General features: G+C 41.3%; 1 protein-coding gene across 6 annotated transcripts in view; it reads right to left on the reverse strand.

Annotated features, from left to right (window-relative positions):
* The window catches only part of kntc1 (kinetochore associated 1), an 81,779-nt gene that overhangs the window by 38,839 nt on the left and 19,236 nt on the right, over window positions 1-23,704 (reverse strand). For 4 of the 6 annotated variants that reach the window (XM_042757045.1, XM_042757044.1, XM_042757049.1 and 1 more), the window contains exons 20-41: window positions 18,105-18,176; window positions 17,861-17,980; window positions 16,946-17,089; window positions 15,111-15,206; window positions 14,380-14,483; window positions 13,819-13,921; window positions 13,563-13,697; window positions 12,953-13,072; window positions 12,683-12,755; window positions 12,268-12,335; window positions 11,857-12,170; window positions 7,872-8,044; window positions 7,659-7,756; window positions 5,813-5,954; window positions 3,448-3,504; window positions 2,846-3,009; window positions 2,660-2,764; window positions 2,442-2,570; window positions 1,135-1,251; window positions 924-1,033; window positions 179-410; window positions 1-90 (exon numbers count right to left, since the gene is read on the reverse strand). In XM_042757045.1, the coding sequence (XP_042612979.1) occupies window positions 1-90; window positions 179-410; window positions 924-1,033; window positions 1,135-1,251; window positions 2,442-2,570; window positions 2,660-2,764; window positions 2,846-3,009; window positions 3,448-3,504; window positions 5,813-5,954; window positions 7,659-7,756; window positions 7,872-8,044; window positions 11,857-12,170; window positions 12,268-12,335; window positions 12,683-12,755; window positions 12,953-13,072; window positions 13,563-13,697; window positions 13,819-13,921; window positions 14,380-14,483; window positions 15,111-15,206; window positions 16,946-17,089; window positions 17,861-17,980; window positions 18,105-18,176 (2,766 nt within the window). The remainder of the gene's footprint in view (window positions 91-178; window positions 411-923; window positions 1,034-1,134; window positions 1,252-2,441; window positions 2,571-2,659; window positions 2,765-2,845; window positions 3,010-3,447; window positions 3,505-5,812; window positions 5,955-7,658; window positions 7,757-7,871; window positions 8,045-11,856; window positions 12,171-12,267; window positions 12,336-12,682; window positions 12,756-12,952; window positions 13,073-13,562; window positions 13,698-13,818; window positions 13,922-14,379; window positions 14,484-15,110; window positions 15,207-16,945; window positions 17,090-17,860; window positions 17,981-18,104; window positions 18,177-23,704) is intronic. The other 2 variants (XM_042757048.1, XM_042757047.1) reach the window with 2 other exon arrangements.

The raw sequence follows: 23,704 nt of genomic DNA on the forward strand, positions 1-23,704 counted from the left end.
CTGACCGAGGGGCAGCAGGGACGTGCTCTCGTCAGCCATCTGAATAGTTCTGAGCACTCTCTCGATCCACTCGTAGTTGTACGGGTTCAGCTGCACAGAGTACATTCACATTAGCACAAACTGTACATTACAATAACCCACTATACCAGAGAAGCAGCGAGGGAGCGTGCGACGAGACCTTGGTCAAGGCTGTGTTGAGGCTGAGCACCAGGTCTTTGGTAGAGCCAAGCTGAGGGACGATCTGAAGGGCGCTCTCCAGCTTCTCATCTCTTCCCAGCAGAGACTCTGAACACCGCAGGCTAGCTTTAGCATCACCTTCTTCAATCTCCATTTCATACCATCTGTCCTCCTGCAGCAGGAGCGTGGTGATGTACAGATTGATGGCAGAACCGCTGTCCAGTCCGAACGTGCTGCAGAGCCAAAACAAGAGCCTTGAGTATTACTCAGAAGATGCACAGATGAGCTGTGTGCCTCCCGTGTGAATGATTACACAGAGAGTGTGCTCACTAAAGCTCACACCACTCTATTCAGGGTAAAAAGAGGAAAAATAATACTTCTCTCTAAAGAAATCTAAAGTAAACGTGCAAATCCATAAGTTTTTCTCCAGTGTTTTGCTCCCTCAAGTTGTTTACATTAATACAAAAATATACCTCATTGTCATGTACTAACCTTGTTATACGTATATTATCTTTCAATAAAAATCTAAAATGTTATGCCCTTACAGTTGTGGCAGTTTTTCCTCCTGTTATTTTTATCATATTAAGTTATGATTTCCAGAAAATAGTTTAAAAAATAAGAGATTCATCGTGCAGCTTCATTGATTATAACGGAACATTGTGAGATAAATTGAAGTGAGTGAAAAAACCCAGACCCTATCAGAAAGCTTTCCTCGTGTGTTTCAGCAGCCGTTATAAAAGACTTGCCTGCAGTAATGCAGTATGATGTCAGGAGTGATGTTCTTGTTTTTCACAAGTGTAGGAATCAAGTTTCTCTTCGTCTCTGCGCACTGCCTAAACACTGACTGGATGGAGACCTAAATTAAAAAAGAAAACATATTGTGTGGTTTTAAAATAGAAACCACTATTTTATTTTATTTTATTTCTTGTCACACGTGGGCTGAATAATGAAACTGACCCCGAGTTTGCCAAGCTGAACGCCCCACTCTGCATCAGTGATAACAGACAGAAACTTCCCCCTCTCCTCTTCATCCTTATACAAAAAACTTAGATGGGCTCCCACCATTGCAACAACCTACAGAAGAGAAATAGATGCATTATTATTATGCTTAAGATCAGAAAGTGTGGGGGTGCCCGGCCATGTTGAGAGAGCGGTTAAAAACAGAATATGCTCTTCTGCTGAAAGCACACTTTTTGATCAGGAGTTTGACGATCAAAGTCACCCTTGAGAACATCTTACATGTATATCTTTATTTGCTATCATTGCTTTACATTATTGTTAATCAGTACATATTTCCACAGTCCAGTGTTTTCAACAGTCATTCACTAATATTGGCAGCACTCGTAAATCTGATCAAAACTGGCTGTGGAAAATTGCTGTTTGCGCTCTTGGTATTTAATTCAAAATGTTCACAAAAGCTGACCTTAATTATAGCACAATAACCAAATATTTGTAAAATAAACACTGCCGGTCAAAAGTTTGGGGCTGAATCTGTTTTTGAAGAAGTCTGCTCACCTTATACTCCTCAAGTCTGTATTTATTTGATCAAAAATACAGTAAAAACTGTAATATTGTGAAAAATTATTAGAGTTTAAAATAACATTTCTATTAATAATAACGCAATAAAATGTGATTCAATCTTGTGTTGGCAAAGCTATTTTTTTCAGTAGCTGTTACTCCAGTCTTCACATGATTTTATTAGTCCCAAATCTTTGCACATTACTGTATGTGCTCCAATCTTTGGCACCGCTCCATTTAATACTTTGCACAAACTACCTTTGCCAAGAAAACCGCTTTGAGTATTTTCCTACAATGCTTAGTTTGAGAACACAGGTATACACAACACATGCAAGGCCCCTGAGTGTCCAGACTCTCATCGAGAACACACATGATTTTTACACTGCAGTGTCTATAACAGCAGCCTTAAACAATGTTCAAAAATCTACTTTAATGCAGGTCTAGGTGATGTCAGCTAAAAACGAAAGAGTAACTATATGTGTAATAGGTGTTTAACTACATCTATTTAGTAAGTCATGATTACTAATGACTAATTACTATTCTGATGAAAGATAAAGCCATACATGTGCTTTCTGGAATTAAATAAACAGATGATTCCTGCACATTTAGGCCTAGAAAATACAAGAAAATAAAATAGGTAACGAAAGAAAGTAAGGTAAACTGGATTCGTTATGATGACTTTAATACTTAGTGTAAGGTTTTACATAAGCACAACTAATAAATGACAAACCAAACTTCATCCTGACCTTAATCTTTTCATAGTTTTGCCAGGCACTGGCGATCATCTTCCAGAGAATATCCACAACCGATGCCTTGGGCAAAATGGTACAAAGCCCGATGGCCAGATCAGAGTCGACCACTCTCCAGTTGAGCACCTGTAACACAGGGTTAATGAAGAGACTCAGCTACATCACTCCTCGGAAAGAAGCCAAGATAAATGCCCATCTTAAGTGTCTTTGCACACCTTCTGTAACAAGGAGACCACAACCACAGTGACAGACGAGAGAACGGTTTTCTCTATCCTGTCAAGAGTCTGTTTGTCTCTGGCCATGCGGTTGCTCGAATGAAGCTGAAAATGAGACAAACAGACCATCAACAAAAGGCACTTATTTACATTATATGTAACTTAACTAGTCTACAGGATTCTCACCCGCATGCTTAGAGAGATATCCATGTTGTTAGAAACAAAGTGCATTAATATGCTGCCGTAGGACTCCATCAGAAGTCGCACAGCCAGTTCCAGCTGACTGCACTCCTGCAGCGTCTGCAGCATAGACGCCAAGGGATTGAGCAAAGGCCCAACCAAATCAGTGTCTGTGAAAGTGGACAGAGATCTCGTGAGCAAGGCCTCAGAACCCCCCCCACCCCACAGAAATCAGTCAGAAATCACACAGACTGTCTCCTTAATGCAGAATTGACAAACCACGCCAAGCACTGTATTAGGGCTGAGTGTTACGTAAAAATATTGTTTGGATAATCATCTACCCACCCCACCAATTTTCAACCATCTTTATTTGGTTACAATGTCAGAAGTACATATAGATAAACCACATAGACTCTTTCTCAATGTTACCTGCACCTGTATATCCCTGTTTGTATGTCAATAAAAAGGTTTTTGCCAGTCTTTTGCTTACAAATACACAGCAAACTTTTCCTTTAAGATCTTACCTTAGTGTGTTAAGCACAGAGTGATAAGTACTGTATGAACAGTCTCAGTGTATACTAGTCAAGGCAAAAGGAAGACACTCTTACCTACTTTGAGATCACAGTATGACAGGCAGGAACAGTCAAAAGGATAAAGCCTCGATTCTGGAATAAAGGACAAAGTCTTGTGTTTATAAACAACACATGTCCAACTATTTACAATAATAACAGAAATTTCATCTTTGAGTGAACATCTAATCACATTATATAGAGTAAAATGTGCTTGTATTTGGTAAATGAAGAGGTGTAAATTGCAAGTTCAGTATGGTGTGCTGCAAGGCTTAGTACTAGGACCTTAGCTTTTCATGTTGTATAAGCTAATTTTGGGAGACATTATCATGAATTTTGAAGTTAGCTTTCAGGGTTATGCTAATGATATTATCCTTTACATTTCCTTGATGGTAATGATGAAAACCCCTAATTTTCTAAACGAATGGACTGCATTTGAAATCCACATTACTCACTTCTAAAACAGTATTCTTCCATCTTACAAACATTTCTATGTTATGGCATATGCTCTCAAAATAAAGACAGTTAACATTTATATTATGAAATATTACATTATTTTTCTATTTAAATATATTAAACAAATGCAAATAATATTTGTTCCCTTGTGCTAGTTAATTCACTAGAGTAATGCAATGAGCATCTTGTATTAATTCCCTCTTTTCACCACTAGATGAAGAAATGCATCGATCTGTAGGTAAAATAACTGACGAAAACGTACTGTTATTTTCATCACAAACAAAATTTGCACCGCAAAAAGCAGCAATTATACCTTTTAATGCTGACAATCATGTTATTATCTTGTCATGTGGTAGGAAAAAAGTTTGAACACTAGTGTTCCAATAAGCCACTCTCCTGTTATTTTATTTTTAATATACGTTATGAACAGAACTGTGGTATTTCTAACATACTGAAATACTTCAGACGCGGAGTGGTGTTTCTGATATCAGTGAGCAGTGGAGCGGGAGCAGAGTGTTTATTAAATGCTTGGGGCGCGGAGGGGAAACTGTTGACGCTCCACTCTTCCGGACACTGCCACACAAATGTGGCTTTGTTAATGACTGTCCTACTACAGTACTTAACACAGAGTAACAGCTCACTACCAGTTACAAAATACACTGTAACAGTCTGCCACAAGCAATTCTAGTTTTTTAATTAATTTCTTAAAACATCCTTTGACTGTGTTCTGGCCGCCATCTAGTGGTGAAATTTTTTTTGGCCCGATGCCAAACTTACTAGCGACCCTGCTGTAGAGGTATCATATATTTGAATTTACCACAGGCTTTGTTTTACTAATAAATTGAAAACCCACTACAAAAACCCACAGGAAAATCTCAAGGGAACTTGTTGCAAATTAGTCTTGCGGGTTTTGAGGTCACAGCTGTAGCACTTTATGTCTTTTATTCTGAAAGTCATGCAGGTCTCTGCAGTTTGTGTTGACAGACAATGAATAATGTATGTGTGTGACCCGTTTTAAACATTTAACACCAACCTTTGCATTTAAAATAAGTGTTCCAGGTGTGGAACTGTTAAATCATGGCTATGATTACAGTTACTTCGTTGAAAAACACAAACACCCAAATTTTAAAATCCTTCAGAAGGTATACAGAGACATTGTTCTTGCATAATTAAGGACTGTACAACATTTGATAAACTTAGTAGGCATCTAAATGTATTTTACTCCAAGTGATGCTGTTTCACCATCTCTGCCATCTTTCCTCATCACCTCACTAACATGCACTAGTGCGGCACTCTTGTGTGATGATTACGTCCAAGACAGAGTTGGTCATTCTGGCAGTTGGGTTCAATAAATGTTGTTTTTAGACTAAGAAGGAAGTACTGAATTCTGAAACTTATAGTGTAATTTGATTGTACAAATATGTCATAAGATCAGGGAAAAGTTTTTTTTTTTTTTCAATTCATGATCCCTTAAGCATCTTTCCTGATTACATATAAAACTCTAATCAATGGATTGGTCATATTAATTAACAATCATTGTGTTCTCAAACTTCTGCCAATGTCCGTTTTGGTTCAAGCCAGTCAGGAGGAGCTGGTATAAATTTTGAACACCATCCATCTATAAAACACTGGCCTGTGCTGGAGCTTGGGGTCATGAATCCAGCTGTGTTCGCACTGTTAGAACAGAGGAGGACTGGGCTTTTTACTCTTTGGCTTACTCAGTGGAGACTTAAAAGCCAGTTCATACTCAGTAAACTGTATCGATTTAGCTACAATGGAAATTATCTAATGAGTTCATTGAATAATTGAATTAAACCGAGCTTAACAATGGCTCTTTATTGCCTGTAACTCAAAAGATCGATTCCTGAAAATCAATAATGTCCATATTAAAAGGTGTTTGTCAAAGCATTAGTGCACACACACTCCAGCAGTAACAGCGTGCTCTCACCTGACAGGGGCAACAGATTTCTGGTGATCTTATACTGGAGGGGAAGCACTGAGACTGGATCCAGCACAATGCAGTCCTCATTAAAGACATCGTGAAAATGAGATTCAGTGTATGCGTCCTCTTCACCACTCAACGCAGACTCCTGAAAATAAATCATTAACAAACAGTATGAGAGGGAAATTATTGATGAGGGAAAGATTCTTTCAATACATTTCAATACATGTCTCCCTGCAGTTTTCCACCAAAACAAAGCTTGAGTTTAACACTGGTAGGTAAAGAAGTTAAGACATTAAGTACTGTAATTTTATCACAGCAAAATTATTAGTATAACTGAATATTCATTACAGCACAGTTGTATTTCAATAGTAATATAAAGTTTAGATTAAAGTTTGTTCCAAAGTTTAGACCATCACTGATTGACAGTAGATCCTTCAGTGTCATTATTTATCATGTATTTTGACTCTTTTGTTTCCCACTTTTGCCTGTGTATTGTTTGTTCTGCTTGGATTATGTATTTATGTATTATGTACAGTGAACCTGAGTTCCACACGGTGTGTGCGTGTGTGTGTGTGTGTGAGAGTGTGTCTGTGTGTGTGTGTGTGTGTGTGTGAGAGAGAGTGAGTTTGTGTCTGAGTGTGTGTGTGTTCATGTGCGTTCACACCATGTGTGTGTGAGTGAGTGTGTGTGCGAGTGAGTGTCTCTGTGTGTGTGTGTGTGTTAGTGTGTCTGTGTGTGTTAACACTGTGTGTGTGTGTGTGAGCTCTAGGATGGGTGAAATACAGAGCACAGATTCAGAGTATGGGACACCATACTTGGCTACACGTCACATTTTTAATTTAGTTATTTTAGCTTTAAAAAGCATTTTGTTTAGTTTTTAAACTGTAATGTTATGTTCTATTAGAATGTAATGTGATTTTAACCCCTTTTTTGCACAGAGTAATATATACCATAGCCTGCGTGGTTACATCGTAGTTTAAGCTCAAATTTAAGACTTTATTAAAAAACCTGCACAAACAAAGTTAATACCATATAAGTGCGGTAGGGCAATGTCTATGGTAACATTAAACTGTAAAATGACTGTAAAAGCATGATTAACAGTTAAGATACAGGTTTGCACAAAAAAATTAATTATATAAAAATAATAAACTTCACATTTCAGCCTTTAAACCCTTTTATTTTTAAGAAAATGGATGAGTCAAAAGTATCAAGCATTATATTAATTTAAACAATTATAAATCAATTATTTTGTTAATTAATATATAAATATATTTGACTGTCTTAATGGTTTAGATTTTTACAATGCATTTTCTTCTTGTTTATCAATAGGTTCAGATGGGTTGATTTCCACATCGGTCTGAACAAAACCTGCAGACGGGCTCAAGTTCATTCTCTGCCAGCAGGAGGCGCTGTCTGAACAGCAGAAATATTGCAGTTTCTTTGAAATGTGCAGCTCATATTTATTCAAAGAAACCATAGTTTTTTTAAATTTAATCGTCACACTGAGCTATACTGCAATCCTTCCGTCCCTAAATTCAAGACCTCCTTAAATCAAGACTTTCTTGTCCCATATAAGACTTTTTATGGCCTTTAATTTGATTCAACTAAATTGAAGACTTTAAGGACACCCAGAAACCCTGTAGATTCACTATATTTGTTTTCATAGTCTTCAATATGCACATTGTTTGTAGGACAACACTGGGTACGATGTGAAATACTGAGCAATATCGCCATTCAGCCTAAGGATACAGAAATATGATTTTTGATTTTTTCCCCATATCTCCCAGCCGTAGCCTTGGTCGAATGTCATTGGGGTGCTGATCGCGTACACAACGTTTAGCAAACTGACCTTAGCAAAAAATCCAAAATCTTCAATCTGACATTGTCTGTAGACATCCGCAGCACTTCTGGTGCTTTTACACAGCTCCAAACAGTCCAGCAGAAGGTCTGCGTAAGGAAAAATACATGCACTGTGTGAAGCTGCTGTAAAGAACAAGTGATCTGTAACTGAAGGAAGATCAATGAGATGCACTTTATGAGAATGTGAAGAGTGTTTCAGTACCACTGTGGCAGACTGTAATGGCTTGACAGGCCAGCCCATGGATGACAGCAGGCAGGTTAACCTGCTCCGGCAGAACCATGGGGACGTTTTCCTCCAGCATCTGACAGAGGCGCTGGGCCGTGCTGAACAGAACCTGCCCCGTGCTGCAGTTCGAGTGGTGCTGGTACAGCTCGCTGTTCAAACACACCAGAGAACACAAGCATGAAAGTGCTGTCACTTACTCAATAAACATTCTTACAAAATCATCACATCTTCAGAAGATATACTTGCACTGCCACAAAACATTACAATAAAACAGCTGCTGCTATCATAGTTTCTGACACATGGTATCTTATATTCTAATAAATAAGCTTATATGACACCAAAATTTAAGATCTCAATTTAATTTAAAAATTCTTGATTCCAATTTCATACCACAGCAAAAACTACTCACTAATATAAAGTTCAAACATTATTAAAGACTAGTGAACTACAGTCAGTAAATAAGAGCAAATAAGCAGTAACTGAATATATACACCAAAGAAACAGATGAAAAAGCAGCGCTGTGCTAATAAACACTGCTGTAATATTCATTTACACACAGGACTCACTCTTTCATGAACACCAGATTCAACGACTCTTTAAAGCAACATTTATTTTATCTCAAGCAGCTATCAAAGTCACACACCGGCATACGCAGTGTCACGAAATACCTTACAGTCCTTAACATTTCACTTAAACAACATTTACATTAAACATTTCAGAATAATAATGTTTGGAATGTGTAGGTTTCATTAATTTAGATTGTTTTGAGCATTAATGAAATCCACTGAAGTCAGTACTGGTAATATTCAATATTCAGAATAACTCATTCAGGTTTAAAATATTGAAAAAAATGCATCAAACTAGTTTGAGCTGTATTGCTGTTTTTTGCTGCATCTTACTCAATCCAATTCCATTATCATTTATAGCACAATTGTTTATACACTTATTTATCTGCAAAGGGTTTTTATTTTTTATTTTTTTGACTGTGTGTTGTTGTCTTTTGTGTACTGGAAGCTTATGTCACTAAAACAAATTCCTTGTATGCGCAAGCATACTTGGCAATAAAGCTCTTTCTGATTCTGATTCTGATTCGTGCTCCTAAAACTTACTGCCAGATTCTGAAGATCAGTTCTGGAAAGAGTGATACAAGAGTCCTTCAAGAGTCACTCACAACCTATCTGTCCATAAAGCCTATAAAGACAGCCTTGTATTTCACAACACTTCAGAATGTTACTCTTATTAAGTAGGGGTCATTTTTTTAAGGATTTTTTACCCCAGCAAAGCCTCGGAGAACCTTGCTATTCTGGAGACTCAAGGTTGCAGTTCTGGAAAATAGTGCCACTGGAGACTAAAAGGTTCCTGATGGTTTCACACTTCGTTCTTCACATTAATTCTTTAACATGCGTCTTTTCTACTCCTCCTGTTTTTTGCTGACCCACTGAGCATTTTGCTTACCAATGGTCATGCCTTAACTTTGAAATTTCTGTATTGCATTAGATTTTAATATTTCTCATGGGGATGTAATCATTTTTGAATTAAATCTCTTTTTGGGCTCATTTCATCCATAAAAGAAAACCAGCCTAATAATTCTGCACACCTTCATGAGGAGTTTTTCATTTCCAGCCTTCATGGACAATTATATACCACTAAATGATTAAACACAAAAATAATAAATAATAGTAGTTATTAAGATTGATGTGGGTTGGAGCTGGTAAAGTGTGCTTGGAAAAAAACATGATCAGAATATCAACGTGATGTGAACAGCGAGCGATCATTCAAATGTGATTTCAATACCCTGAATATTGATAGAGGCTCTCTGATGTGTGAAAACTATATACAATACTAGAATGTTTGAGAAAGAAATAGCCTAGAGCAAAATCAGGCAGTACTTGTTTACTGAACTGTTGTATTAAATCAATATCACATTAGAAAACTCCCTTAACTATTACAAGCAGTCACTCTCCTGATCTCGATCTGAGGGCGCGAGGGAGTTAAGACTCAAAACACGTGCAAATGATCCTCACACATCAGATATCAAGCAGCTCACACATCCGGGAGCAGAGAAACTTGACTTATTAATAACAGTTTAAATAATGAATCGCTACATTATATTTTCAGCAATGAGAGGATAAAATCGCTGTTTTTAAAGTGAACTCACTTAACGCACAGACACACAACTTTCATCTCCCTCTCTCTCAAATCGGCAATATTTGAGAAAAGTGTTTAGCGGTATCTAATTATTGGGGAACTAGCTCTGCTCAATGTCTATGGTGCTTATCGCCCTGATCAGACACGAAAACATGCCGTGCAGTCTGTAATATGACGTTAGCAAACTTTAGCGATTTTTTGCAAACATTTCTTTGAGTAACATGACCGTAAATATGAACTCACGATTGATTGAATGTAACGTAAATCAAATGATTTATTTTCATTAAAATCTTCATTAATGGCAAAAATGCTTACATTTGTGTGTCTTTTTGTTCGCTCGGGCAGCCATGTTGCTGCTGAAGCTGGTTTACGCAGAGATAATTCATAGCCCTTCGTTTGAAGTGTGGTCCTGAAATCTTTGTTTGAAGGGCTATCTGGCCCTTTCCCGTCCCCTCCAACCAAAAGAGAATCAAAGTGGAGCGTGGAATCAACTTCTTAAACTCACATCTCGAGACTTCATGGTGGGTTTTCTCATCCCACTGCAACTCGTGTTTTCAAATGAAAATGTACTCTGTGTGATGGGCTTTCCGCTCTTTGTATTGAACCATGCACACATACATGACGCTGTTTTGTTTGTAGTTGATTAAGCCACTTAATTATAATTGGTTTATAAACATAATTTTAAACATTATGCATTTTTCCCCTCACAGACAGTCATGATATAATATGCTCTGAATAAACGATCATTAGTAATATTTTGCTCGATGTGCCTCTTGTGGCCTCAGGAGAGAAGCCAAAAACTTTTCTTCGCTCTAACTGAAATCATGCATTTTAAATTCAAATTTAGATAATATTTAAGTAAAAAATTGGAATCAAGTTTTTCAGCCATTTTGACAACCTCGAATGTCCTTCTGTTCACACAGAATTATCTTTTGCGTCTTGCTTAAATGTTTTAAAATCGCTTGAATTTTTCTATAAGCAAAAACACATGCGGCTGATAAAGGGTGGTGAGCAGCAGTGACTGATCCATCAGCCGTCCCGAGCCTCTATTAACAAATATTTAAAGAATATTAAAATGTCTGTTTCAAAGATGAAAAAAATAATCTTATGGGTTTGGAACCAAAGAAAGGTTGTGCTTTAGATTTACACTTATGCATTTAGGAGAAAGGACATAAAATCTGCGGCAGCTCCTCTTTTTAATGAGCCGGCACATTCCATAGACTTGGATTTCACGGTAACAGAACACACATCACAGTTTCAGAGGGCGGTGACATGGAAAGCCGTCTTTTGGATTTTTGATTTGAGATCTTTATATCCCCTTGGTATGAATGAGGAATTAATTCTGAACTGTTTTTTGTGATGTATAGCTAAAATCATGTATGAAACATTTTTTGCACTTTACATTTATAATGTTGTATTAAGGTATTTTTGCATTAAGAAATTTTTACTATTTAAATATATTTATAGGAACGTCTTGAGGCAAAGTTGGATATATTGTTCTGTGTTTTTGTGTCTGTGTGCATATGATGATGTCCATGGTGAATACTGATGTTATAATGGGTGCAGGTGTGCACTAATCGATGCAGCACTGAGGAAGAGCTTGTGTCTGAAAACCTTTTGCACTTTACACTTTTATATGGCCTCTGATTAAACATTATAATAAAGATTTTTGAGGAGGTTTTGCCCTGCATTTGTCCGTGTGCGGATTGTTTTTTTCTGCTTCCCTCTTATTTTGTTAAAATGACTGACGTCTAGCCCACTCTGTGAGGGGTGTGCAGACCTGCACCTGTGTGTGTTCAGGTGTGTCCCTCACCTGAGGATCTGTAAGGCTTTCTCCACATCTCCGGCCTCCAGCGCTCTCAGAGCCAGGTCTGCCCACAGCTCCTGCTCCGTCTTCTGCAGCTGTCTGGCCAGACGGTGCAGCCCCGCTTCAGTGGACAGGCTCTTCGTCTTCCCGTCGGGATCACTGCCCTTCAGATGAGCGCCGGACACCTCGTCAGGGTGCTGTCTCCCTGAGCGCCGCCACGCCTGGGCGTTCTCGTAGGCAGTGATGAGCTGCAGGTTGAACTTGCGTCTCACTGCTGGATCCTCATATTCCTCCGGGGTCAAGAAGATGTCAAAGTCTTCCTAGAGTCAGGGACACGGCAAAACAAACACCATTTGATGCTGGACTTTAGATGCGGTTACAGAGTGGCAGTAAATCCACGCCTGACTGAACGCAGACCTGTAGATGAGCAATGGCTGTGAACATCTTCAGACTGTTCTCACATTCAGTTTTCTTGAAGGCATCATCTGCAAGAGGACAGGAAACTGTTAACTGTTCAGGATAATCAATTTAGCCAATCAATCAAAAAAAAAAAAAAAGTGTGTGCGTATTTGTATTTTTACTCCACAAAAGACCTTTGGATATTTTTTTTTGGATACAATGGCAAATAAATTAAAGTGGAATTTGATCAAAGAAGTTAAGGCCCAAAGGAAGAGGAATGCATCAGTAAATGAAAATGATTAGCGAGGCTTGTATGTGTGCAGCGGGGCAGAACATGAACAGAGCAGTTTGCAGAAACAGACTGAACAGATGCGAGTAAAAGTATATTAGCATTAGCGTCCTCTATATGAGGATCAAACCTGTCTGTGCTCACCTGTCTGAATGCTCTGCAGGTACTTCAACGCTTCAACCATAATCTGCGATATTAGCATTTGTGATTTCTTCTGCTATTGAAAGAAAAAGTGCAACAACAAAAACCTTCATACAGACAACAAATCCTACTTTAGTATGAAGATTTTTAGTATTTTTTTTTCATTGCATTGTAACATTAAACCAGTTAAAATCAAAATGAGAATTTTAATGTAGAGAATATAATGCTAATAATTTGTATAATTTGAAAGGCTTTGTGAGCTCTTTCTCTGACCTCTTCAGAAATGTGGCGCTTGTCTTGAAGCTGAAGTCTTGCCCAGCAGGCCATGCGCTCGATCACAAGCTCTGCTTCAGGATGCAGCAGGTTCTTCAGCAGCGCCATGCACTTCTCTCTCTGCAAACACAACACTCACAGATAAACGGGTCATCATCGCTTCACACTACATTTGACTTGGTTAGAGACAGTCATGTACCCGGGAGAAACTGCTTTAATGACGGATCTGTTTTTCTGAGCTGGATCGTAGCTCACAGTCCTTGCATCATTTCAGGAAGAAGGCTTGCTCTATTTCAGCTAACTACAACTTTGATTTTAGTTTTTTTTTTTTTTTTGAAGTTCTGTACATATATCTTCCTTATGGACTTATTATGAAATAATCATTATAAAATCATTAAAATGATTTTTATTTGACTGAGGTGTGAAGCATAGCAAGCTCTTCTGGGAAGGCTTGCATCCTGAGAACGTCTGGAAAGTTAGGGTTAGGTTTCTAATAGGAATGCTATAATCATATTTGCTGTAATTTTCCATTCACCACGACTTAAATGAACCGGAGTGAGTGAGGGTCTCCTGCTGATATAACACACAGCCGGCGCTGTGGGGGCGTCACCTTGCTGTGCTGGATCAGATGGATGCAGTGGAGATGGTGGATCTCTGCTGGGTTTAGTTTGTAGGCCTGGATTAACTTCAGCGAGTCCTGGAGGGAGCTGGGCAGGTCCTGCTTGAGGATGTGTCTCACAAGCATCTGAGCAAAGAAAACCACAGTAAAATATCAGACCCTTGCAGGAACAGAGAGAGCAACACACAGATGTGTGGTCGAAACCTTCACGGATCAGTCAACTGTTGAATATAACACACAAACTCACCATGATATCACGAGCGTTAGACAGAGCCAAGCTGCGGATGCCGTAGCATCTGAGAAGCTTCTTTATTTCCATCAGTCTGTAGCCCTCTCTCAGCAGCTCCTGCCTGTCAGGAAGCACATGTTACTGCTCCAGATCCAGAAAAACATTCCAACCGTTACCTTCACACACCGAGAATCTCAGGAGCACGTCTCTTCTGAACTGTTAAAACACTGCTGTCCAGACTCTACTGTGTACAGCTTAAAGATGTGCTATAAATGAACCACGCTCACGAACGGCTGCGACCTTGAATGCTGTCTCTGGATTGGCTGTCATGATTTAAGACGTCCCAGCTCTTATCCACAAACGTTTACCTTATATTTTAGTATTACTGAAGTCTAAATCATTTTAGTCCAACTGAGCTTTAGTGAAAATTGTGTTATAACAATCCTATATTTCTGCATCACAGCACGGATGTAATAAAGTGTTGTTTTGAAGGTCAGCCGCAGTGGACTCTGTGTTAGTGTGTCTCTGAAGCCTCAGAGATAATGACCATCACTCAATAACGAGAGGACCAAGGCTCACTTGGGATGCTGCTTCTCCAGGTGCTGCTGAACCAGCTTCTCGATGCTGTCGCTCCAGGGCACCACCGCCTTATACATGATCTCAATCACAGCATCCATCACCTTCTGAAACACAGCAGAACACCAGCGTCAGCCAACAGAGCCTGCTGCGCTCAAACACAGGAGCGTACAGTCAGGCAGTGTCTCAAACCGCTGTCAGAGAGAGGAAAACGTGCTGTGTAACCACACACACACACACACACACACACACACACACACACACGCACGCACACACACACGCGCACACGCACACACACACGCACACGCACACACACACACACACACACACACACCCTTCACCTTAACTTAACATCTCTCTTACTCATTATTAATAAGCAGTGAAGTAGGAGTTTGAGGCGGGAGTCGTAGTTAATGGTTTGTTAATAGTTAAAATAAAATGTGGCCGAGGTTTTTAATAGTACACTGATCTGTTACAGATGTTAAAGATCAAGGGAGATTTGATTTCTCTGTTCATGATCTCCTGATAGCGCTCCATCCCGCGAGAAGTGTGTTTCAGTCAGGATCAGCTGGTGACTAACACACAACTCACAGTTCTCTCAAAGAACGGGTATGTTTGGTTTTGGCACAGTGAGTACAGAGGCATCACTACTTCTGAATGAACAACGCTTCTATATGAAAGCACAGTAATATAGTGTATGAGTGTGCTGTGTGAGCTGTAAGAGGTGATCTCACGTTGGTGTCCGTCATGCAGCGCAGCACAGCCACAGCTTTAGCCTCCCATTCAGTGAAGAGAGACGTGATCTGAGAACTGCAGCAGTCCAGCAGCTCCTGAAAACAAAACACAGCAAAGCCATCAAAACATGGACTGATAAGACAATAAATCACACTTACTATAACAACTCATTTAAAAGAAGGCCTGGTCCCCAGAGAGAGCGTCACACTCCCTCGCACACCTGATGTACTGAATAACAGATCTGTGTCAGGAGTCTGAACGCACAGGGGTTCATCAGACTTATATTAACCTGAAGAAGACACAAGGAGGCTACAAAAACAGGTTTTGAACTAATACCAAACTCATAACCTAATTAATTGACCTTAAAATGTATAACTTATATATTTATAATTACTATAAATACATTTAGTAGGACTGGGAAAACTGAGTTAATTTCTTGGATTCATTTTGACTGTTTGATGTGTTTTCACTTCCTGAGGCTGCTCAGTAAAACACACAAATTCCTTCAGCGCACATTTCAGTGCAATATTTTTACAGCTTTTTTAAAACAGTTTATACAGTATAATTATGTTTAATTAAGCTGAGATATAGCACTATAAGACATTAGTGGGCTCCTCCGCTCGCCCTGGAGGTGCAGCAGCCCCACAATACAAAAAAGAAATTTAAATTACCCCTAAATAGAGCAGTTATTATTATTTTGTTAAAACTGGGCCAAAAGAGATCTCCAAACTAGGGATGTTCATATTAATCGTTAACCGCAAGTAACAGTTTTGGCCAATTAATACGATCAGTTAAATGTTTAAAAGGCATTTATTAAACTGTCTTTTCCCCAAGTATTTTTTAGTTTAAGTTTGCTGCATGAATATTGCTACACATATTCAACATCTACTGTACATCTATAACGTCTATATTAAATGTGTTCATTTTCAAGTGTTTGAGCACCGTGGAAGCTGAGGAAATATTTAGTGTAGGTCTATTTATTTTATTTTATATTATTCAGTTTTTCTTCTTTTCTCAGAAACGCTGCAGGTGTGTGATCCAGGTTCTGTTGTTGATCTGTTCTGTATGCTGCTGTTTGCTCATGTTTAAATAACCCTGTGAAAAAATATTAATAACAAGTAATTTGATTAATAGTGTCACGGACTGCTTTTAACAGCCTGGGGTTTCCCAGTTTTGTTTTGTTTTATTTCTCGTGAATACTGGAAATACACATTTGATTCACTTTAAATCTGTTGTCAGTCTCATCTTCTCAAACACACTCTCTCTCAGTATAATCTGACGTTATTTTAATTTATATAAATAATACCCCAAACTACTTGTATTCAATTTAATCTTCTACCTAACTGCTATTTATTATATATAGCCTATAATACTCACACTTCAATAAGAACCGCCGTCCGTTAGATACGTGTGTGCTTTGAGTTCATAAACAGCAGCATACAATGCAAGATCCTTTATTTCATATTTTATATATATATATATATATATATATATATATATATATATATATATATATATATATATATATATATATATATATATATATGTATATAAGTGAAAATTAGAGTAAAATATCTACCTATGATAAAATAAATATCTGTAAAATAAAGAGATTAATTTAAAGGGCAACTTCTTGATTCTGTTTTTGAATTGTTCACTAATAAAGAGAAAGTTTCAGGGAGTAAACACAGTGAACTCTGCTACGCTTGCATGCACTGGAAACCATTTTTTTTCAAATAAAGACATCAGTCTAGGGATTATATTGCTCAACCACTACTAATTAATTAATGGTGACCCCCACAATCCCCACAGCCCCTCGGTGAACCCGTCTGACCTTGATGTAGTGTAAGAGGGTCTGGTCCAGGTCCAGTCCGTTCTCCAGAGCGTAGGGTTCAACACTGCTCTTGATCACAGCAGCAATCAGCTCCGGGGCCTGCACCTTGTCCAGCATCAGGAAGGCCATGCTGCGTGTGCTCCCCTGCCACAGAGAGAGAGACAGTCCTCATACACGGCCTCACAGCAGATGCTCCTGTGTTAGAGCTCCATCAGGAGCCAGTTCACAGTTCAGTCGGCTCTCTTATAAATCAAGTCTAATGAAAACACTCCAAATGCGGATCAAAACATCGCTACCAAGACTGTCCCAGGGCCACGGTTTTCCTGTACAATGAACCCATTTCACATTTACAGCTTTCTAGAAGCACAAGTCGTCATAGAACACATCAAATATATCCTAAATAGCAAAAGAAAAACTCCACTAGAGTGTGTTCATGACTTTCAAAAAGAGAGAAAAGAAAGGGTCCATTGGGGCTTTGAAAATGGAGCTGGAGTAGAAATTACAGAGTAAAGGACTGTATTTGTCTTGACTGATAATAATTACTGGTGATTTTTAAATGTGTGGCAAGCGATGGAGCGCTGAACACTGCTCTACACAGAGCAGCAGCACTCTTCATTCATCTTACTTGCAAAAAATAATTCTAATACAGATTAAATCCTCTATCAAATCACACAGGGACTACAAACACTGAGCCTCATATGCAAACCTTCAAATAATTTAGAAATTGCCATCACTGTAATATTTCTCTGTATATTCATACGCATTTTACACAGCACTGTTTTTTTTTTTTGGGTGGGGGGGGGGGGGGGTTTACTAACAAATGAATAGGTTTTCTGAAACTTTTATTATTACTTTGTTTTTTGTGTGTTATTTTTACCTTTGGCTTAAGAGTCCCAGTGTTTCAGAGTTACTCACCCTTTCGTAGTCGGACAGTGACAGACGGCAGCTGTATTTGGAGTACAGGTCACAGAGCTGTCTGAGGTTGGCCACCAGTGACCTCAGGTTTAGCACTTCCTCTGATCCACAGTTTTCAGCCTGAAAAACAATTACATTCTCATCTGAGGACAAATGTATCCTTCTGGTCAGTACTATTTCTCACAATGACTCACCAGGAATATGGTCAATTAGATTAAACATTTGGGACAAACTTGACATTTACCAAACCCATAGAGCTCCAGAGGGAAGGCAGGCCAAGTTCAGCCAGAACCAGTCCATTATGAGGCCAGTCACTCTGTTAGAAAATAAATAAGTACATAATAATAAAAAAATAAATGAACTAACCTAAGAGAGAAAGAGAGTCATGCATTTACTTCGGCCCATCTGCAGCGGGTCCACCAGGCAAAGACTGAGATTTTAAAGCTTAATTTCATTGAGGTTAATGATTTTATGACTATATACATCAATTATGACACTTTGGCTAGTTAAATTAGTTAAAGTCACTTACAATGCTAACACAACCTTAAAGACCCCCTGTGGTGAAAACCGAGTGTTTCACATCGTTTACATGTCTATCTGGTGTTTTAATATGTTAAAGACAAGCCATGTGAAATTCATCAGTAAACAGCATTGCTGAACAGTGTACCAAAGAGTGTCTCAAACACAGCTCGTTTCCCATCGGCACAAACATCCCATCATCTGTGGTCAAGGTTTGTGTAACATTACCTATTATTAGCTGTTGATAACCATTAAGTGTCAGATGTTGCGATACATAAAACTGTGTATAGTGTAGGTGGGGACTAATCTGCGTATACTGAATGAGGTAAGGGTGTGAAGTAGTTTTTATTTAATTTTTTTTAAGGAATGTTTTTTTTTTTTTGGTTGGAAATATAAATTTTAAATATCTTTTTTGTTATAAGATGAGTTTTACAGGACAAAATGTGACTGCAAGAGGACTCAAGTCAAATAAATTCAACAAACTCAATTTTTTTGTTAGAATGTTTCTTTTAAAGGGGTTGTGAACTGCCTTTTTTATTTTGTACTGTTCTCTGTACTGCTCTGATTGGCTAACAGTTGTGTTTGTTTGATAGCCTACATCCTTCACAGATGGAAGATATCAAACGATCTGTGATAAAAATAGTTATTCACACTGTACAAAGGCAAAGTTCTTACTGACGCAGTCTGGATCTTCATTAAAGATAAAGTTCATCCACTCTTTCCTAAAGTTGGGATCAGAAGGAAGGCAATGCTAAGACGTTTTTCCACAGCATGGCACTGAACAGCAGCGTCTTATCTTTGGAGCATCTTTATTGTTTGGTTTCTGCATAGACCTGCATTTGCCTCTCTCATTATTTACACTACATGCGTGAATCATTGGGCGGGGCTAAACAGGCAGTGATGTAGAATCGTTGGGTGGGGCTAAACGGGCAGTGACGTAGAATCGGTGGGTGGGGCTAAACGGGCAGTGACGTAGAATCGGTGGGTGGGGCTAAACGGGCAGTGATGTAGAATCGTTGGGCGGGGCTAAACGGGCAGTGATGTAGAATCGTTGGGCGGGGCTAAACAGGCAGTGACGTAGAATCGTTGGGCGGGGCTAAACAGGCAGTGACGTAGAATCGGTGGGTGGGGCTAAACAGGCAGTGACGTAGAATCGTTGGGTGGGGCTAAACGGGCAGTGCTGTAGAATCGTTGGGTGGGGCTAAACGGGCAGTGATGTAGAATCGTTGGGCGGGGCTAAACAGGCAGTGATGTAGAATCGTTGGGCGGGGCTAAACGGGCAGTGACGTAGAATCGGTGGGTGGGGCTAAACGGGCAGTGACGTAGAATCGTTGGGCGGGGCTAAACAGGCAGTGATGTAGAATCGTTGGGGTGGGGCTAAACAGGCAGTGACGTAGAATCGTTGGGCGGGGCTAAACGGGCAGTGACGTAGAATCGGTGGGTGGGGCTAAACGGGCAGTGACGTAGAATCGTTGGGCGGGGCTAAACAGGCAGTGCTGTAGAATCGTTGGGTGGGGCTAAACAGGCAGTGACGTAGAATCGTTGGGCGGGGCTAAACGGGCAGTGACGTAGAATCGGTGGGTGGGGGGCTAAACGAGCAGTGACGTAGAATCGTTGGGTGGGGCTAAACAGGCAGTGACGTAGAATCGTTGGGTGGGGCTAAACAGGCAGTGAAGTAGAATCGTTGGGTGGGGCTAAACAGGCAGTGAAGTAGAATCGATGGGTGGGGCTAAACAGGCAGTGATGTAGAATTGATGGGTGGGGCTAAACAGGCAGTGACGTAGAATCGGTGGGTGGGGCTAAACGGGCAGTGACGTAGAATCGTTGGGCGGGGCTAAACAGGCAGTGACGTAGAATCGTTGGGCGGGGGCTAAACAGGCAGTGACGTAGAATCGTTGGGCAGGGCTAAACAGGCAGTTATATAAAATCATTGGGTGGGGCTAAACAGGCAGTGCTGTAGAATCGGTGGGTGGGGCTAAATGGGCAGTGACAGAATCGGTGGGCAGGGCTAAACAGGCAGTTATATAAAATCATTGGGTGGGGCTAAACAGGCAGTGACGGAGAATTGTTGGGTGGGGCTAAATGGGCAGTGACGTAGAATCGGTGGGTGGGGGCTAAAACAGGCAGTGACATAGAATCGGTGGGCGGGGGCTAAACACGCAGTTATATAAAATCATTGGGTGGGGCTAAACAGGCAGTGACATAGAATCGGTGGGCGGGGCTAAACAGGCAGTTATATAAAATCATTGGGTGGGGCTAAACGGGCAGCGATGTAGAATCGGTGGGCGGGGCTAAACAGGCAGTGCTGTAGAATTGGTGGTTGGGGCTAAACAGGCAGTGCTGTAGAATTGGTGGGCGGGGCTAAACAGGCAGCAGTGCTGTAGAATCGTTGGGTGGGGCTAAACAGGCAGTGCTGTAGAATCGTTGGGTGGGGCTAAACGGGCAGTGACGTAGAATCGGTGGGTGGGGCTAAACAGGCAGTGACGTTGAATCGTTGGGTGGGGCTAAACGGGCAGTGCTGTAGAATCGTTGGGTGGGGCTAAACGGGCAGTGCTGTAGGATCGTTGGGTGGGGCTAAACAGGCAGTGCTGTAGGATCGTTGGGTGGGGCTAAACGGGCAGTGCTGTAGAATCGTTGGGTGGGGTTAAACAGGCAGTTATATAGAATCATTGGGCGGGGCTAAACAGGCAGTGACGTAGAATCGTTGGGTGGGGCTAAACAGGCAGTTATATAGAATCATTGGGCGGGGCTAAACAGGCAGTGACGTAGAATCGGTGGGTGGGGCTAAACAGGCAGTTATATAGAATCATTGGGCGGGGCTAAACAGGCAGTGACGTAGAATCATTGGGCGGGGCTAAACAGGCAGTTATATAGAATCGTTGGGCGGGGCTAAACGGGCAGTGACGTAGAATCGGTGGGTGGGGCTAAACAGGCAGTTATATAGAATCATTGGGCGGGGCTAAACAGGCAGTGACGTAGAATCGGTGGGTGGGGCTAAACAGGCAGTTATATAGAATCATTGGGCGGGGCTAAACAGGCAGTGACGTAGAATCGGTGGGCGGGGGGCTAAACAGGCAGTTATATAGAATCATTGGGCGGGGCTAAACAGGCAGTGACGTAGAATCATTGGGCGGGGCTAAACAGGCAGTTATATAGAATCATTGGGCGGGGCTAAACAGGCAGTGACGTAGAATCATTGGGCGGGGCTAAACAGGCAATTATATAGAATCATTGGGCGGGGCTAAACAGGCAGTGACGTAGAATCGGTGGGCGGGGCTAAACAGGCAGTTATATAGAATCATTGGGCGGGGCTAAACAGGCAGTGACGTAGAATCGGTGGGCGGGGCTAAACAGGCAGTTATATAGAATCATTGGGCGGGGCTAAACAGGCAGTGACGTAGAATCGGTGGGCGGGGCTAAACAGGCAGTGACGTAGAATCGGTGGGCGGGGCTAAACAGGCAGTTATATAGAATCATTGGGCGGGGCTAAACAGGCAGTGACGTAGAATCGGTGGGTGGGGCTAAACAGGCAGTTATATAGAATCATTGGGCGGGGCTAAACAGGCAGTGACGTAGAATCGGTGGGCGGGGCTAAACAGGCAGTTATATAGAATCATTGGGCGGGGCTAAACAGGCAGTGACGTAGAATCATTGGGCGGGGCTAAACAGGCAGTTATATAGAATCATTGGGCGGGGGCTAAACAGGCAGTGACGTAGAATCATTGGGCGAGGCTAAACAGGCAATTATATAGAATCATTGGGCGGGGCTAAACAGGCAGTGACGTAGAATCGGTGGGCGGGGCTAAACAGGCAGTTATATAGAATCATTGGGCGGGGCTAAACAGGCAGTGACGTAGAATCGGTGGGCGGGGCTAAACAGGCAGTTATATAGAATCATTGGGCGGGGCTAAACAGGCAGTGACGTAGAATCGGTGTGGGCGGGGCTAAACAGGCAGTTATATAGAATCATTGGGCGGGGGCTAAACAGGCAGTGACGTAGAATCATTGGGCGGGGCTAAACAGGCAGTTTATATAGAATCATTGGGCGGGGCTAAACAGGCAGTGACGTAGAATCATTGGGCGGGGCTAAACAGGCAGTTATATAGAATCATTGGGCGGGGCTAAACAGGCAGTGACGTAGAATCGGTGGGTGGGGCTAAACAGGCAGTTATATAGAATCATTGGGCGGGGCTAAACAGGCAGTGACGTAGAATCGGTGGGTGGGGCTAAACAGGCAGTTATATAGAATCATTGGGCGGGGCTAAACGGGCAGTGACGTAGAATCGGTGGGTGGGGCTAAACAGGCAGTGACGTAGAATCGTTGGGTGGGGCTAAACGGGCAGTGACGTAGAATCGTTGGGTGGGGCTAAACGGGCAGTGACGTAGAATTGTTGGGTGGGGCTAAACGGGCAGTGCTGTAGAATCGTTGGGTGGGGCTAAACGGGCAGTGCTGTAGAATCGTTGGGTGGGGCTAAACAGGCAGTGCTGTAGAATCGTTGGGTGGGGCTAAACGGGCAGTGCTGTAGAATCGGTGGGTGGGGCTAAACGGGCAGTGACGTAGGATCGGTGGGTGGGGCTAAACAGGCAGTGACGTAGGATCGTTGGGCGGGGCTAAACGGGCAGTGACGTAGAATCGGTGGGTGGGGCTAAACAGGCAGTTATATAGAATCATTGGGCGGGGGCTAAACAGGCAGTGACGTAGAATCGGTGGGGTGGGGCTAAACAGGCAGTTATATAGAATCATTGGGCGGGGCTAAACAGGCAGTGACGTAGAATCATTGGGCGGGGCTAAACAGGCAGTTATATAGAATCATTGGGCGGGGCTAAACAGGCAGTGACGTAGAATCGGTGGGTGGGGCTAAACAGGCAGTTATATAGAATCATTGGGCGGGGCTAAACAGGCAGTGACGTAGAATCGGTTGGGCGGGGCTAAACAGGCAGTTATATAGAATCATTGGGCGGGGCTAAACAGGCAGTGACGTAGAATCATTGGGCGGGCCTAAACAGGCAGTTATATAGAATCATTGGGCGGGGCTAAACAGGCAGTGACGTAGAATCGGTGGGCGGGGCTAAACAGGCAGTTATATAGAATCATTGGGCGGGGCTAAACAGGCAGTGACGTAGAATCATTGGGCGGGGCTAAACAGGCAGTTATATAGAATCATTGGGCGGGGCTAAACAGGCAGTGACGTAGAATCGGTGGGTGGGGCTAAACAGGCAGTTATATAGAATCATTGGGCGGGGCTAAACAGGCAGTGACGTAGAATCGGTGGGTGGGGCTAAACAGGCAGTTATATAGAATCATTGGGCGGGGCTAAACAGGCA

The sequence above is a fragment of the Cyprinus carpio genome, chromosome A5 (genome assembly GCF_018340385.1).
Source record: "Cyprinus carpio isolate SPL01 chromosome A5, ASM1834038v1, whole genome shotgun sequence".
Lineage (NCBI taxonomy): Eukaryota > Metazoa > Chordata > Actinopteri > Cypriniformes > Cyprinidae > Cyprinus > Cyprinus carpio.